A 13,499-nucleotide genomic window follows, 5' to 3' on the forward strand; every position below is an offset into this window, starting at 1 on the left:
AGGTGCATGGATCACCACACCACCTCTGTTGCACTTCCATTGAGGTGCATGGATCACCACACCACCTCTGTTGCACTTCCATTGAGGTGCATGGATCACCAAACCACCTCTGTTGCACTTCCATTGAGGTGCATGGATCACCACACCACCTCTGTTGCACTTCCATTGAGGTGCATGGATCACCAAACCTCTGTTGCACTTCCATTGAGGTGCATGGATCACCAAACCACCTCTGTTGCACTTCCATTGAGGTGCATGGATCACCACACCACCTCTGTTGCACTTCCATTGAGGTGCATGGATCACCAAACCACCTCTGTTGCACTTCCATTGAGGTGCATGGATCACCACACCACCTCTGTTGCACTTCCATTGAGGTGCATGGATCACCACACCACCTCTGTTGCACTTCCATTGAGGTGCATGGATCACCAAACCACCTCTGTTGCACTTCCATTGAGGTGCATGGATCACCACACCACCTCTGTTGCACTTCCATTGAGGTGCATGGATCACCACACCACCTCTGTTGCACTTCCATTGAGGTGCATGGATCACCACACCACCTCTGTTGCACTTCCATTGAGGTGCATGGATCACCACACCTCTGTTGCACTTCCATTGAGGTGCATGGATCACCAAACCACCTCTGTTGCACTTCCATTGAGGTGCATGGATCACCAAACCACCTCTGTTGCACTTCCATTGAGGTGCATGGATCACCACACCACCTCTGTTGCACTTCCATTGAGGTGCATGGATCACCACACCACCTCTGTTGCACTTCCATTGAGGTGCATGGATCACCACACCACCTCTGTTGCACTTCCATTGAGGTGCATGGATCACCACACCACCTCTGTTGCACTTCCATTGAGGTGCATGGATCACCACACCTCTGTTGCACTTCCATTGAGGTGCATGGATCACCAAACCACCTCTGTTGCACTTCCATTGAGGTGCATGGATCACCAAACCACCTCTGTTGCACTTCCATTGAGGTGCATGGATCACCAAACCACCTCTGTTGCACTTCCATTGAGGTGCATGTATCACCAAACCTCTGTTGCACTTCCATTGAGGTGCATGGATCACCAAACCTCTGTTGCACTTCCATTGAGGTGCATGGATCACCAAACCACCTCTGTTGCACTTCCATTGAGGTGCATGGATCACCACACCACCTCTGTTGCACTTCCATTGAGGTGCATGGATCACCACACCACCTCTGTTGCACTTCCATTGAGGTGCATGGATCACCACACCTCTGTTGCACTTCCATTGAGGCGCATGGATCACCAAACCACCTCTGTTGCACTTCCATTGAGGCGCATGGATCACCAAACCACCTCTGTTGCACTTCCATTGAGGTGCATGGATCACCAAACCACCTCTGTTGCACTTCCATTGAGGTGCATGGATCACCAAACCACCTCTGTTGCACTTCCATTGAGGTGCATGGATCACCAAACCACCTCTGTTGCACTTCCATTGAGGTGCATGGATCACCAAACCACCTCTGTTGCACTTCCATTGAGGTGCATGGATCACCACACCACCTCTGTTGCACTTCCATTGAGGTGCATGGATCACCACACCACCTCTGTTGCACTTCCATTGAGGTGCATGGATCACCAAACCACCTCTGCACTTCCATTTAGGTGCATGGATCACCAAACCACCTCTGCACTTCCATTGAGGTGCATGGATCACCAAACCACCTCTGCACTTCCATTGAGGTGCATGGATCACCAAACCACCTCTGTTGCACTTCCATTGAGGTGCATGGATCACCAAACCACCTCTGTTGCACTTCCATTGAGGTGCATGGATCACCACACCACCTCTGTTGCACTTCCATTGAGGTGCATGGATCACCACACCTCTGTTGCACTTCCATTGAGGTGCATGGATCACCACACCACCTCTGTTGCACTTCCATTGAGGTGCATGGATCACCAAACCACCTCTGTTGCACTTCCATTGAGGTGCATGGATCACCAAACCACCTCTGTTGCACTTCCATTGAGGTGCATGGATCACCACACCACCTCTGTTGCACTTCCATTGAGGTGCATGGATCACCACACCACCTCTGTTGCACTTCCATTGAGGTGCATGGATCACCACACCACCTCTGTTGCACTTCCATTGAGGTGCATGGATCACCAAACCACCTCTGTTGCACTTCCATTGAGGTGCATGGATCACCAAACCTCTGTTGCACTTCCATTGAGGTGCATGGATCACCAAACCACCTCTGTTGCACTTCCATTGAGGTGCATGGATCACCACACCACCTCTGTTGCACTTCCATTGAGGTGCATGGATCACCACACCACCTCTGTTGCACTTCCATTGAGGTGCATGGATCACCACACCTCTGTTGCACTTCCATTGAGGTGCATGGATCACCAAACCACCTCTGTTGCACTTCCATTGAGGTGCATGGATCACCAAACCACCTCTGTTGCACTTCCATTGAGGTGCATGGATCACCAAACCACCTCTGTTGCACTTCCATTGAGGTGCATGGATCACCAAACCACCTCTGTTGCACTTCCATTGAGGTGCATGGATCACCAAACCTCTGTTGCACTTCCATTGAGGTGCATGGATCACCAAACCACCTCTGTTGCACTTCCATTGAGGTGCATGGATCACCACACCACCTCTGTTGCACTTCCATTGAGGTGCATGGATCACCACACCACCTCTGTTGCACTTCCATTGAGGTGCATGGATCACCAAACCACCTCTGTTGCACTTCCATTGAGGTGCATGGATCACCAAACCACCTCTGCACTTCCATTGAGGTGCATGGATCACCAAACCACCTCTGTTGCACTTCCATTGAGGTGCATGGATCACCACACCACCTCTGTTGCACTTCCATTGAGGTGCATGGATCACCAAACCACCTCTGCACTTCCATTGAGGTGCATGGATCACCACACCACCTCTGTTGCACTTCCATTGAGGTGCATGGATCACCACACCTCTGTTGCACTTCCATTGAGGTGCATGGATCACCACACCACCTCTGTTGCACTTCCATTGAGGTGCATGGATCACCAAACCACCTCTGTTGCACTTCCATTGAGGTGCATGGATCACCAAACCACCTCTGTTGCACTTCCATTGAGGTGCATGGATCACCAAACCACCTCTGTTGCACTTCCATTGAGGTGCATGGATCACCACACCACCTCTGTTGCACTTCCATTGAGGTGCATGGATCACCACACCACCTCTGTTGCACTTCCATTGAGGTGCATGGATCACCAAACCACCTCTGTTGCACTTCCATTGAGGTGCATGGATCACCAAACCTCTGTTGCACTTCCATTGAGGTGCATGGATCACCAAACCACCTCTGTTGCACTTCCATTGAGGTGCATGGATCACCAAACCACCTCTGCACTTCCATTGAGGTGCATGGATCACCAAACCACCTCTGTTGCACTTCCATTGAGGTGCATGGATCACCACACCACCTCTGTTGCACTTCCATTGAGGTGCATGGATCACCAAACCACCTCTGCACTTCCATTGAGGTGCATGGATCACCACACCACCTCTGTTGCACTTCCATTGAGGTGCATGGATCACCACACCTCTGTTGCACTTCCATTGAGGTGCATGGATCACCACACCACCTCTGTTGCACTTCCATTGAGGTGCATGGATCACCAAACCACCTCTGTTGCACTTCCATTGAGGTGCATGGATCACCAAACCACCTCTGTTGCACTTCCATTGAGGTGCATGGATCACCAAACCACCTCTGTTGCACTTCCATTGAGGTGCATGGATCACCAAACCACCTCTGTTGCACTTCCATTGAGGTGCATGGATCACCAAACCTCTGTTGCACTTCCATTGAGGTGCATGGATCACCAAACCACCTCTGTTGCACTTCCATTGAGGTGCATGGATCACCACACCACCTCTGTTGCACTTCCATTGAGGTGCATGGATCACCACACCACCTCTGTTGCACTTCCATTGAGGTGCATGGATCACCAAACCACCTCTGCACTTCCATTTAGGTGCATGGATCACCAAACCACCTCTGCACTTCCATTGAGGTGCATGGATCACCAAACCACCTCTGCACTTCCATTGAGGTGCATGGATCACCAAACCACCTCTGCACTTCCATTGAGGTGCATGGATCACCACACCACCTCTGTTGCACTTCCATTGAGGTGCATGGATCACCACACCTCTGTTGCACTTCCATTGAGGTGCATGGATCACCACACCTCTGTTGCACTTCCATTGAGGTGCATGGATCACCACACCACCTCTGTTGCACTTCCATTGAGGTGCATGGATCACCACACCTCTGTTGCACTTCCATTGAGGTGCATGGATCACCAAACCACCTCTGTTGCACTTCCATTGAGGTGCATGGATCACCAAACCACCTCTGTTGCACTTCCATTGAGGTGCATGGATCACCAAACCACCTCTGTTGCACTTCCATTGAGGTGCATGGATCACCAAACCACCTCTGTTGCACTTCCATTGAGGTGCATGGATCACCAAACCACCTCTGTTGCACTTCCATTGAGGTGCATGGATCACCAAACCTCTGTTGCACTTCCATTGAGGTGCATGGATCACCAAACCACCTCTGTTGCACTTCCATTGAGGTGCATGGATCACCACACCACCTCTGTTGCACTTCCATTGAGGTGCATGGATCACCAAACCACCTCTGTTGCACTTCCATTGAGGTGCATGGATCACCAAACCACCTCTGTTGCACTTCCATTGAGGTGCATGGATCACCAAACCACCTCTGTTGCACTTCCATTGAGGTGCATGGATCACCACACCACCTCTGTTGCACTTCCATTGAGGTGCATGGATCACCAAACCACCTCTGCACTTCCATTGAGGTGCATGGATCACCACACCACCTCTGTTGCACTTCCATTGAGGTGCATGGATCACCACACCTCTGTTGCACTTCCATTGAGGTGCATGGATCACCACACCACCTCTGTTGCACTTCCATTGAGGTGCATGGATCACCACACCACCTCTGTTGCACTTCCATTGAGGTGCATGGATCACCAAACCACCTCTGTTGCACTTCCATTGAGGTGCATGGATCACCACACTACAGATCCTTCTGCTTCTGTTTGCCACAGAAAGTGTTGTTGTGCAGTGGGCCTGAGTTCAAATGCAGTCAGCTATGTTGGTGCTATGATGGAGTATGAGGTCAAAAGTATGTATAAGGTCAAAATGTAACCTTGCTGGAGACTTGTTAGCTTCCTGTACTCATTCGGATGGGCTTCAGCTAAGTGGGCTAAAACAGTCTGACATGCAGGAGACCCGGTTCGCACCCAGTAAGTCACAAGAGCAAGAAAAGGTATTTAACTATATTGTAATGCGGGCCAAAATGCTGTTTTTTCCCGTCTCTCCTTCTAATGTGTCCATAGAGGGGAACAGAAGGCACCACCATGTTCCAGAGAAACTTTGCTTTCAAGAATGGGGTCATAATAGCCCAAACAGTTAAAATGCTAATTCGTATAAAGAACATACATGCTACATTGGCTTCAGAAAACACCAGAAACCTGCTTAACATAGTGTTTGATTCTCTGTTCTCTTTTACCATTTCTTGCTGGCAAGGTACAGTACCAAGATGTTGTCTCTGGTTTTGAATCTGAAATTAGAGAACTGAATCTAGACGCATCTGAGAAGTGGAATATATTAAACTTTGGTAAACTTGAAATGATGGTTTTTAACTTGATACACAGACAATGAATGCAATAGTTACCATATTGAAACTGAATATATAAAGAACAGTAAAGGGGCCTCCTGATGTGGCGCAGCAGGCTAAGAGGCGTCACTACAGACCCGGATTCGATCCCACGCTGGGTTGCAGCTAGCCGCGACTGGGAGATCGCACATGAGGCAGCGCAAAATTGGCCCAGCGTCTTGCGGTTTAGGGGAAGGATTGGCCGGCTGGGATGTCCTTGTCCCATCGCGCTCTAGAGCATCCTGTGGCGGGCCGGGCGCATGCACGCTGACTTCGGTCGCAAGCTGTACAGTGTTTCCACCGAAATATTGGTGCGGGTTAAGTAAGCAGTGTATCAAGAAGCAGTGCGGCTCGACCTTCGCTTCGTTGCAGCGATGGGACTAGACTGTAACTACCACTTGGATATCCACGAAAAAGGGGAGGTTAGCATTTTTTTTGGGGGGGGGGGATAACTTTCTCACTTATAATTATTCACAATTCAGGATTATTTGTAATCATGGTAGCATCCACATTACTGTATTTGTCATTGTCCCAATACTTTTGGCGCTCATGGTAAGTCTAAATAAACAAAACACTCCAGTGATAACTAACTTTTTCATTTGAAAACTGCTGTTCAGATCTTCGATTTAAAGGCTTAATCTGTAATATGTGCATCACCAATTTGGACTTTGTAATACAGTATATAGCCATTGATTCCTGAGGAATAAAACCTCATGAGCTTAGTTCAACTGCCTAACTCCATCAGAACCCAAAATATAATCTTGATTTACTCCATTGTTTGTAAATCATGTAATTGTAAACAACACTGTATAGCCTCAAAACATATACTGAACAAAAATATAAACATGTGTTGGTCCCATGTTTCATGAGCTGAAATAAAGATCCCAGAAATGTTCCATATGCACAAAACGCTTATTTTCCTCAAATGTTGTGCACACATTTGTTTACATCCTTTTTAGTCAGCATTTCTCCTTACCAAGATAATCCATCCACGGTGGGTGATATTAAAGTAAAGGTCACAGAGATGAAGAGAAAGGGGGAGCTACTTCCCCCTTCAACTAAGATGAGGACAAACATGTTTTCCTTGTTGCAGGAAGATGGTACTTTGTTACATTCGATAGAACCGGTTCAAAAAAAGGAAACGTACATGAGTTTTTCCCCAAATTGAATTAAACTTCCCTGGTGCTGCAATGTCTCTCTCTTTCACTCACTCTCCTCGAGCAATGGCCCAACATGCACTGGCAGCCATTAGCAATTAGGCCAAAAATGTTGATAGACTGTTGTGATTTTTGTTAATTAAAACATTGAGTTTAACATCATGCTTCTGATGCGTTTCTTCATCACCAACAGGAAAGAGACACGTTTAAGCGTAGTGGTTGTTTGTTAGCTTCCCTCTTGATGTATTTCCCTGGGTGCTCCAGTGTCTAAAGGTCATTTCAGTCAATCCTACATTTGGATGTGTTGGTTGATTATTGCATATTAACTTAATCACTTTATTTCCATAGTCCCAATGCATGTCTACAGAGCGTTACTAGAGTAATTAAATGGTAATTGCACAATTACAACATGCCCATCAATTGAGATATATTTGAATGTGAAGTAGATAGTTGAAGGTCTATGCTATACAGACTAAGCTCAACTTGTGTTTTCACTTGATTTAGACAGTCCCAAAGCGTATCTACAAATAGTTACTAGAATGCTGTTAAAGGGATAGTTCACCCAAATTACACAATTCCGTTGGCTTCTTTACCCTGTAAACCAGTGGTATTCCATTTTTTTCAGCAGGGACCCCATTTTTTTATTCTACTAGAATTTCTGGGAACCCATTTCTTTCACCGGAAATTAACGTCAACAAATAACCTTCAGTTATTGCATTTTCATCTCTCTAGGAAAACCAGTATATGCACTTACTCAATAAAATTGTATTTTTTTTTTTTAATATTTGTTTTTTATCAGTAACGTTTTTACACGGTGTATAAAACATTAAGAAAACTAATATTCAGTTGCATTCCCCCTTTTCCCGTCAGATCAGCCTCAGTTCATCAGGGTGTCAAGTTGGAGTCAACTCTACAAGGTGTCGAAGGCGTTCCACAGGGATGCTGGCTCATGTTGACTCCAATGTTGTGTCAAGTTGGCTGGATGTTCTTTTGGTGGTGGTCCATTCTAAATACACACGGGAAACTGTTGAGCGTAAAAAAAAACAAGCGTCGCAGTTCTTGACACGAAACCAGTGTGCCTACTACCGTACCCTGTTCAAAGACACTTTTGTCTTGCCCATCCACCCTATGAATGGCACACATACACAATCCATGTTTCAATTGTCGCAAGGCTTAAAATCCTTCTTTAACCTGTCTGTTTTCTCCCATTCATCTACACTGATTGAAGTGACATCATAGACTGGCCAAGTGAATCCAAGTGAAATCTATGTTATGTAAAGTGCAGGTGTTCTTAATGTTTTGTAAACTCAATGTATATTGTCCCATAGAATAAACTGTACTCTTAATTTTTGCTATTTTTGCTTTCGACTCTGTCAATCACCATATTCTTATCGGCAGACTCGGTAGCCTCGGTTTTTCGGATGGCTGCCTTGCCTGGTTCACCAATTACTTTGCAGACAGAGTTCAGTGTGTCAAATCGGAGGGCATGCTGTCCGGTCCTCTGGCAGTCTCTATGGGGGTGCCACAGGGTTCAATTCTCGGGCCGACTCTTTTCTCTGTATATATCAATGATGTTGCTCTTGCTGCGGGCGATTCCCTGATCCACCTCTACGCAGCCGACACCATTCTATATACTTCCGGCCCGTCCTTGGACACTGTGCTATCTAACCTCCAAACGAGCTTCAATGCCATACAACACTCCTTCCGTGGCCTCCAACTGCTCTTAAACGCTAGTAAAACCAAATGCATGCTTTTCAACCGTTCGCTGCCTGCACCCGCACGCCTGATCAGCATCACCGCCCTGGATGGTTCCGACCTTGAATATGTGGACATCTATAAGTACTTAGGTGTCTGGCTAGACTGTAAACTCTCCTTCCAGACTCATATCAAACACCTCCAATCGAAAAGAGTCTGCTTTCTATTCCGCAACAAAGCCTCCTTCACTCACGCCGCCAAACTTACCCTAGTAAAACTGACTATCCTACCGATCCTCGACATCGGCGATGTTATCTACAAAATAGCTTCCAATAGTCTACTCAGCAAACTGGATGCAGTTTATCACAGTGCCATCCGTTTTGTCACTAAAGCACCTTATACCACCCACCACTGCGACCTGTATGCTCTATTCGGCTGGCCCTCACTACATATTCGTCGCCAGACCCTCTGGCTCCAGGTCATCTACAAGTCCATGCTAGGTAGCTAAAGCAGTCTATGGACAATTTCACGCATCGTGTCCAAATCATACGAAAGTAAATCGACTGTGAAGCTCAACAACGTCACTGAGATAATTTGAACTTTATGCGTGAAAAAATGCTAGTATCGGTGCCATGCCTTGAATGGTATTTGTGCCATAAAGGCTAAAGCATTAGCATGTGGAAACAGTGCCGCTTAGGAAATTAAACCAGAGCACGGATTGCTGTCATTATACGGCTTACAATGAAAGGAAACCAATATGTAACTGATATGCAGTTGAAATGCTGCTGATAGTCTACAGATGGTTTTGTTGAGCATCTATAGATGGAATATCCAAATGAAGTGTTACCGAATAGATCAACTAAGTGGAAGTGGGAGGAGAATAATAGGTTTGGGAAACACTGCTCTAACCCTTTGATGTTTGCAAATCTGTAAGAAGTAAACAATATGGTAGACGTCCTACCACTACACGGTCTGCTTATACTTATCCAGACAACTCAGATCTGCAAGCATAGAAGGGTTATAGGGGGTCAGGGGATGGATAGAATTAGAATAGGTTGTCTCTCAAGTCTTTTGTATGCATTACATGTTCTCCTAGAAAGTGTTTCCCAAGTTGTTAATTCAGCAGTAACACAACTACATTTATGACTACACAGAAATGACCTTCTGTTTGTGTGTCTCCTCAGTTCTATCCTCAGCCCTTGACCTGGTGGACCTGAGCGAGCCCAGTGAACGCAGTAGCAGGAAGGTCAGCGTCAGGGAGCGTCCGAGCCCCTTGGGGCCCCGTAAGGGAAATTCTAAAAACAGCCCACGGAGAGGGAATAGACGAGATGAGACAGAGCTCATCCAGGTGGAGGTGGAGCGCGCATCGAGCGCTCGCACCCCACGAGCCCCCGAGAGGGTCTCCCTAGAGTCAGGTATTGACTGCACAATGTGTGTGTTTGGATTGGGGGGGTGAATGTTTAGTGCATGGGGGTTGTGTGTTTGAGTGTTACAACATGCAGTTGTCTTCATACTGTGTACCTACAGCAATATCATTAGACATTCATATTGGTGCTTTCAGAAAGTATTCACACCCATTGAATTTTTCAACATTTGGATGGATTTAATTTTCATTTTTGTCAATGATCTACAGTGAGGGAAGTATTTGATCCCCTGCTGATTTTGTACGTTTGCCCACTGACAAAGAAATGAACCGTCTATAATTTTAACGGTTTATTTGAACAGTGAGAGACAGAATAACAACAACAAAAATCCAGAAAAACGCATGTCAACAAATGTTATAAATTGATTTGCATCTTAATGAGGGAAATAAGTATTTGACCCTCTGCAAAACATGACTTAGTACTTGGTGGCAAGACCCTTGTTGGCAATCAGAGGTCAGACGTTTCTTGTAGTTGGCCACCAGGTTTGCACACATCTCAGGAGGGATTTTGTCCCATTCCTCTTTGCAGATCTTCTCCAAGTCATTAAGGTTTTGAGGCTGATGTTTGGCAACTCGAACCTTCAGCTCCCTCCACAGATTTTCTATGGGATTAAGGTCTGGAGACTGGCTGGGCCACCCAGGACCTTAATGTGCTTCTGCTTGAGCCACTCCTTTGTTGCCTTGGCCGTGTGTTTTGGGTCATTGTCATACTGGAATACCCATCCACGACCCATTTTCAATGCCCTGGCTGAGGGAAGGAGGTTCTCACCCAAGATTTGACGGTACATGGCCCCGTCCATCGTCCCCTTGATGCGGTGAAGTTGTCCTGTCCCCTTAGCAGAAAAACACCCTCAAAGCATAATGTTTCCGCCTCCATGTTTGACGGTGGGGATGGTGTTCTTGGGATTATTGGCAGCATTCCTCCTCCTACAAACACGGCAAATTGAGTTGATGCCAAAGAGCTCCATTTTGGTCTCATCTGACCGCACAACACTTTCACCCAGTTGTCCTCTGAATCATTCAGATGTTCATTGGCAAACTTCAGACGGGCATGTATATGTGCTTTTTTGAGCAGGGGGACCTTGCGGGTGCTGCAGGATTTCAGTCCTTCACGGCATAGTGTGTTACCAATGGTTTTCTTGGTGACTATGGTCCCAGCTGCCTCGAGAACATTGACAAGATCCTCCCGTGTAGTTCTGAACTGATTCCTCACCGTTCTCATGATCATTGCAACTCCACGAGGTGAGATCTTGCATGGAGCCCCAGGCAGAGGGAGATTGACAGTTCTTTTGTGTTTCTTCCATTTGCGAATAATCGCACCAACTGTTGTCACCTTCTCACCAAGCTGCTTGGCGATGGTCTTGTAGCCCATTCCAGCTTTGTGTAGGTCTACAATCTTGTCCCTGACATCCTTGGAGAGCTCTTTGGTCTTGGCCATGGTGGAGAGTTTGGAATCTGATTGATTGATTGATTGCTTGTGTGGATGGGTATCTTTTATACAGGTAACAAACTGAGATTAGGAGAACTCCCTTTAAGAGCGTGCTCGTAATCTCAGCTCGTTACCTGTATAAAATACATCTGGCAGCCAGAAATCTTTCTGATTGAGAGGGGGTCAAATACTAATTTCCCTCATTAAAATGCAAATCAATTTATAACATTTTTGACAAGTGTTTTTCTGGATTTTTTTGTTGTTATTCTGTCTCTCACTGTTCAAATAAACCATTAAAAATATAGACTCATCATTTCTTAGTCAGTGGGCAAACATACAAAATGAGCAGGGGATCAAATACTTTTTTCCCTCACTGTACACAAAATACTCTAATGTAAAACTGTTAGTCACCTTTTGCAGCGATTACAGCTGTGAGTCTTTCTGGACAAGTCTCTAATCTCTTTCCCCCTAAGAAAAAATAAAAGCTCTAAGAGATTTACACAACAGAATTGTACAATATTTGTCAGTTGGAGAGCCTATCATTCAGAGGTATTCAGAGGTCAAGACTGCAGGTGCTGGGGGGAGAGAGGGAGAGAAAAGAGCGCAAGAGCTGTTCGAGATAGCAGGTCCGGGACAAGGTAGCATGACCGGTGAACAGGTCAGGGTTCCATGGCCGCAGGCAGAACAGCAGAAACTAGATCAGCAGCACGAACAGGTGGACTGGGGATGAGGACAGCCACAAGTCGTCCTGAGGCATGGTCCTAAGGCCGAGTATAGCCCATGAAGATCTCCCCACCGCACTTGCTCGAGGAAAGGAAGGATGGGAGAGAGCAAGCAAGCCAGTGACTCAGCCACCGTAATAGGGTCAGAGGTAGAGAATCCAAGTGGAAAGAAGGGAGCCGGCGAGGCAGAGACGGCAAGGGTGGTTCGTCACTCCAGTGCCTTGTTGTTTACCTTCGCACCCCTGGGTCAGAAGAGATGAGTCTTGAGTAAAGACTTTCACATGGACCGGCCAACCAAAAACTGAGCTCTTTAGGAGAAAGCTCTGCATACAGTTGTTTGCTTAGAAGGCTGCTTCTTGTGAACGTAGCGTAGGTATGTACGGCAGGAACAAATCAGTGAGATAGGTACAGTAGGAGTAAGTCCATGTAATGCTTTGTAGGTTAGCAGTAAAACCTTGAAATCAGCCCTAGCTTTAAGAGGAAGCCAGGCTAGCACTGGAGTAATATGATCAAATGTATTGGTTCTCGTCAAAATTCTAGCAGCTGTATTTAACACTAGCTGAAGTTGATTTAGTGCCTTATCAGGGTAGCCAGAGAGTAGAGCATTGCAGTAGTCTAATCTTAAAGTGACAAATCATTGATTAGCTTTTCTATACCATTTTTGACAAAATATTTCAGGTTTGTGCAATGTTACGAAGATGGAAAAAGCCTGCTCTTGAAATATTTTTGATGTGTTTATTTCTTTTTACCATAAAAACTCCCTAGTCTTTGTTGATGACAAGCATACCCATAACATGATTCAGCCACCACCATGCTTGAAAATATGAGTGATACTCAGTGATGTGTTGTGTTAGATTTTCCACAAACATAACACTTTGTATACAGAACATAAAGTGAATTTCTTTCTACATTTTTTGCAGTTTTACTTTAGTGCCTTATTGCAAACAGGATGCATGTTTTGGAATATTTTATTATGTACAGGCTTCTTTCTTTTCACTCTGTGGAGTAACAACAGTGTTGTTGATCCATCCTCAGTTTTCTCCTTATCACAGCCATTAAACTCTATACATTGGCCTCATGGTGAAATCATTGAATGGTTTCCTTCCTCTAGGGCAACTTAGTTAGGAAAGACGCCTGTATCTTTGTAGTGACTGGGAGTATTGATACACCATCCAAAGTGTAATTAATAACTTCACCATGCTCAAAGGGATATTCAATGTCTTTGCGAGGCATTGGAAAACCTCCCTGGTCTTTGTGGTTGAATCTGTGTTTGAAATGTACTGTTTGACTGAGGGAC

At 45.9% G+C, this 13,499-nt stretch overlaps 1 protein-coding gene across 4 annotated transcripts in view; it reads left to right on the forward strand.

Annotated features, from left to right (window-relative positions):
• The window catches only part of pex5lb (peroxisomal biogenesis factor 5-like b), a 272,913-nt gene that overhangs the window by 189,513 nt on the left and 69,901 nt on the right, over positions 1 to 13,499 (forward strand). For all 4 annotated transcript variants that reach the window (XM_035800646.2, XM_035800648.2, XM_035800645.2 and 1 more), the window contains one exon: positions 9,813 to 10,043. In XM_035800646.2, coding sequence (XP_035656539.2) covers positions 9,813 to 10,043 — 231 coding nt within the window. The remainder of the gene's footprint in view (positions 1 to 9,812; positions 10,044 to 13,499) is intronic.

The sequence above is a fragment of the Oncorhynchus keta genome, chromosome 23, assembly GCF_023373465.1.
Source record: "Oncorhynchus keta strain PuntledgeMale-10-30-2019 chromosome 23, Oket_V2, whole genome shotgun sequence".
NCBI classification, from domain to species: domain Eukaryota; kingdom Metazoa; phylum Chordata; class Actinopteri; order Salmoniformes; family Salmonidae; genus Oncorhynchus; species Oncorhynchus keta.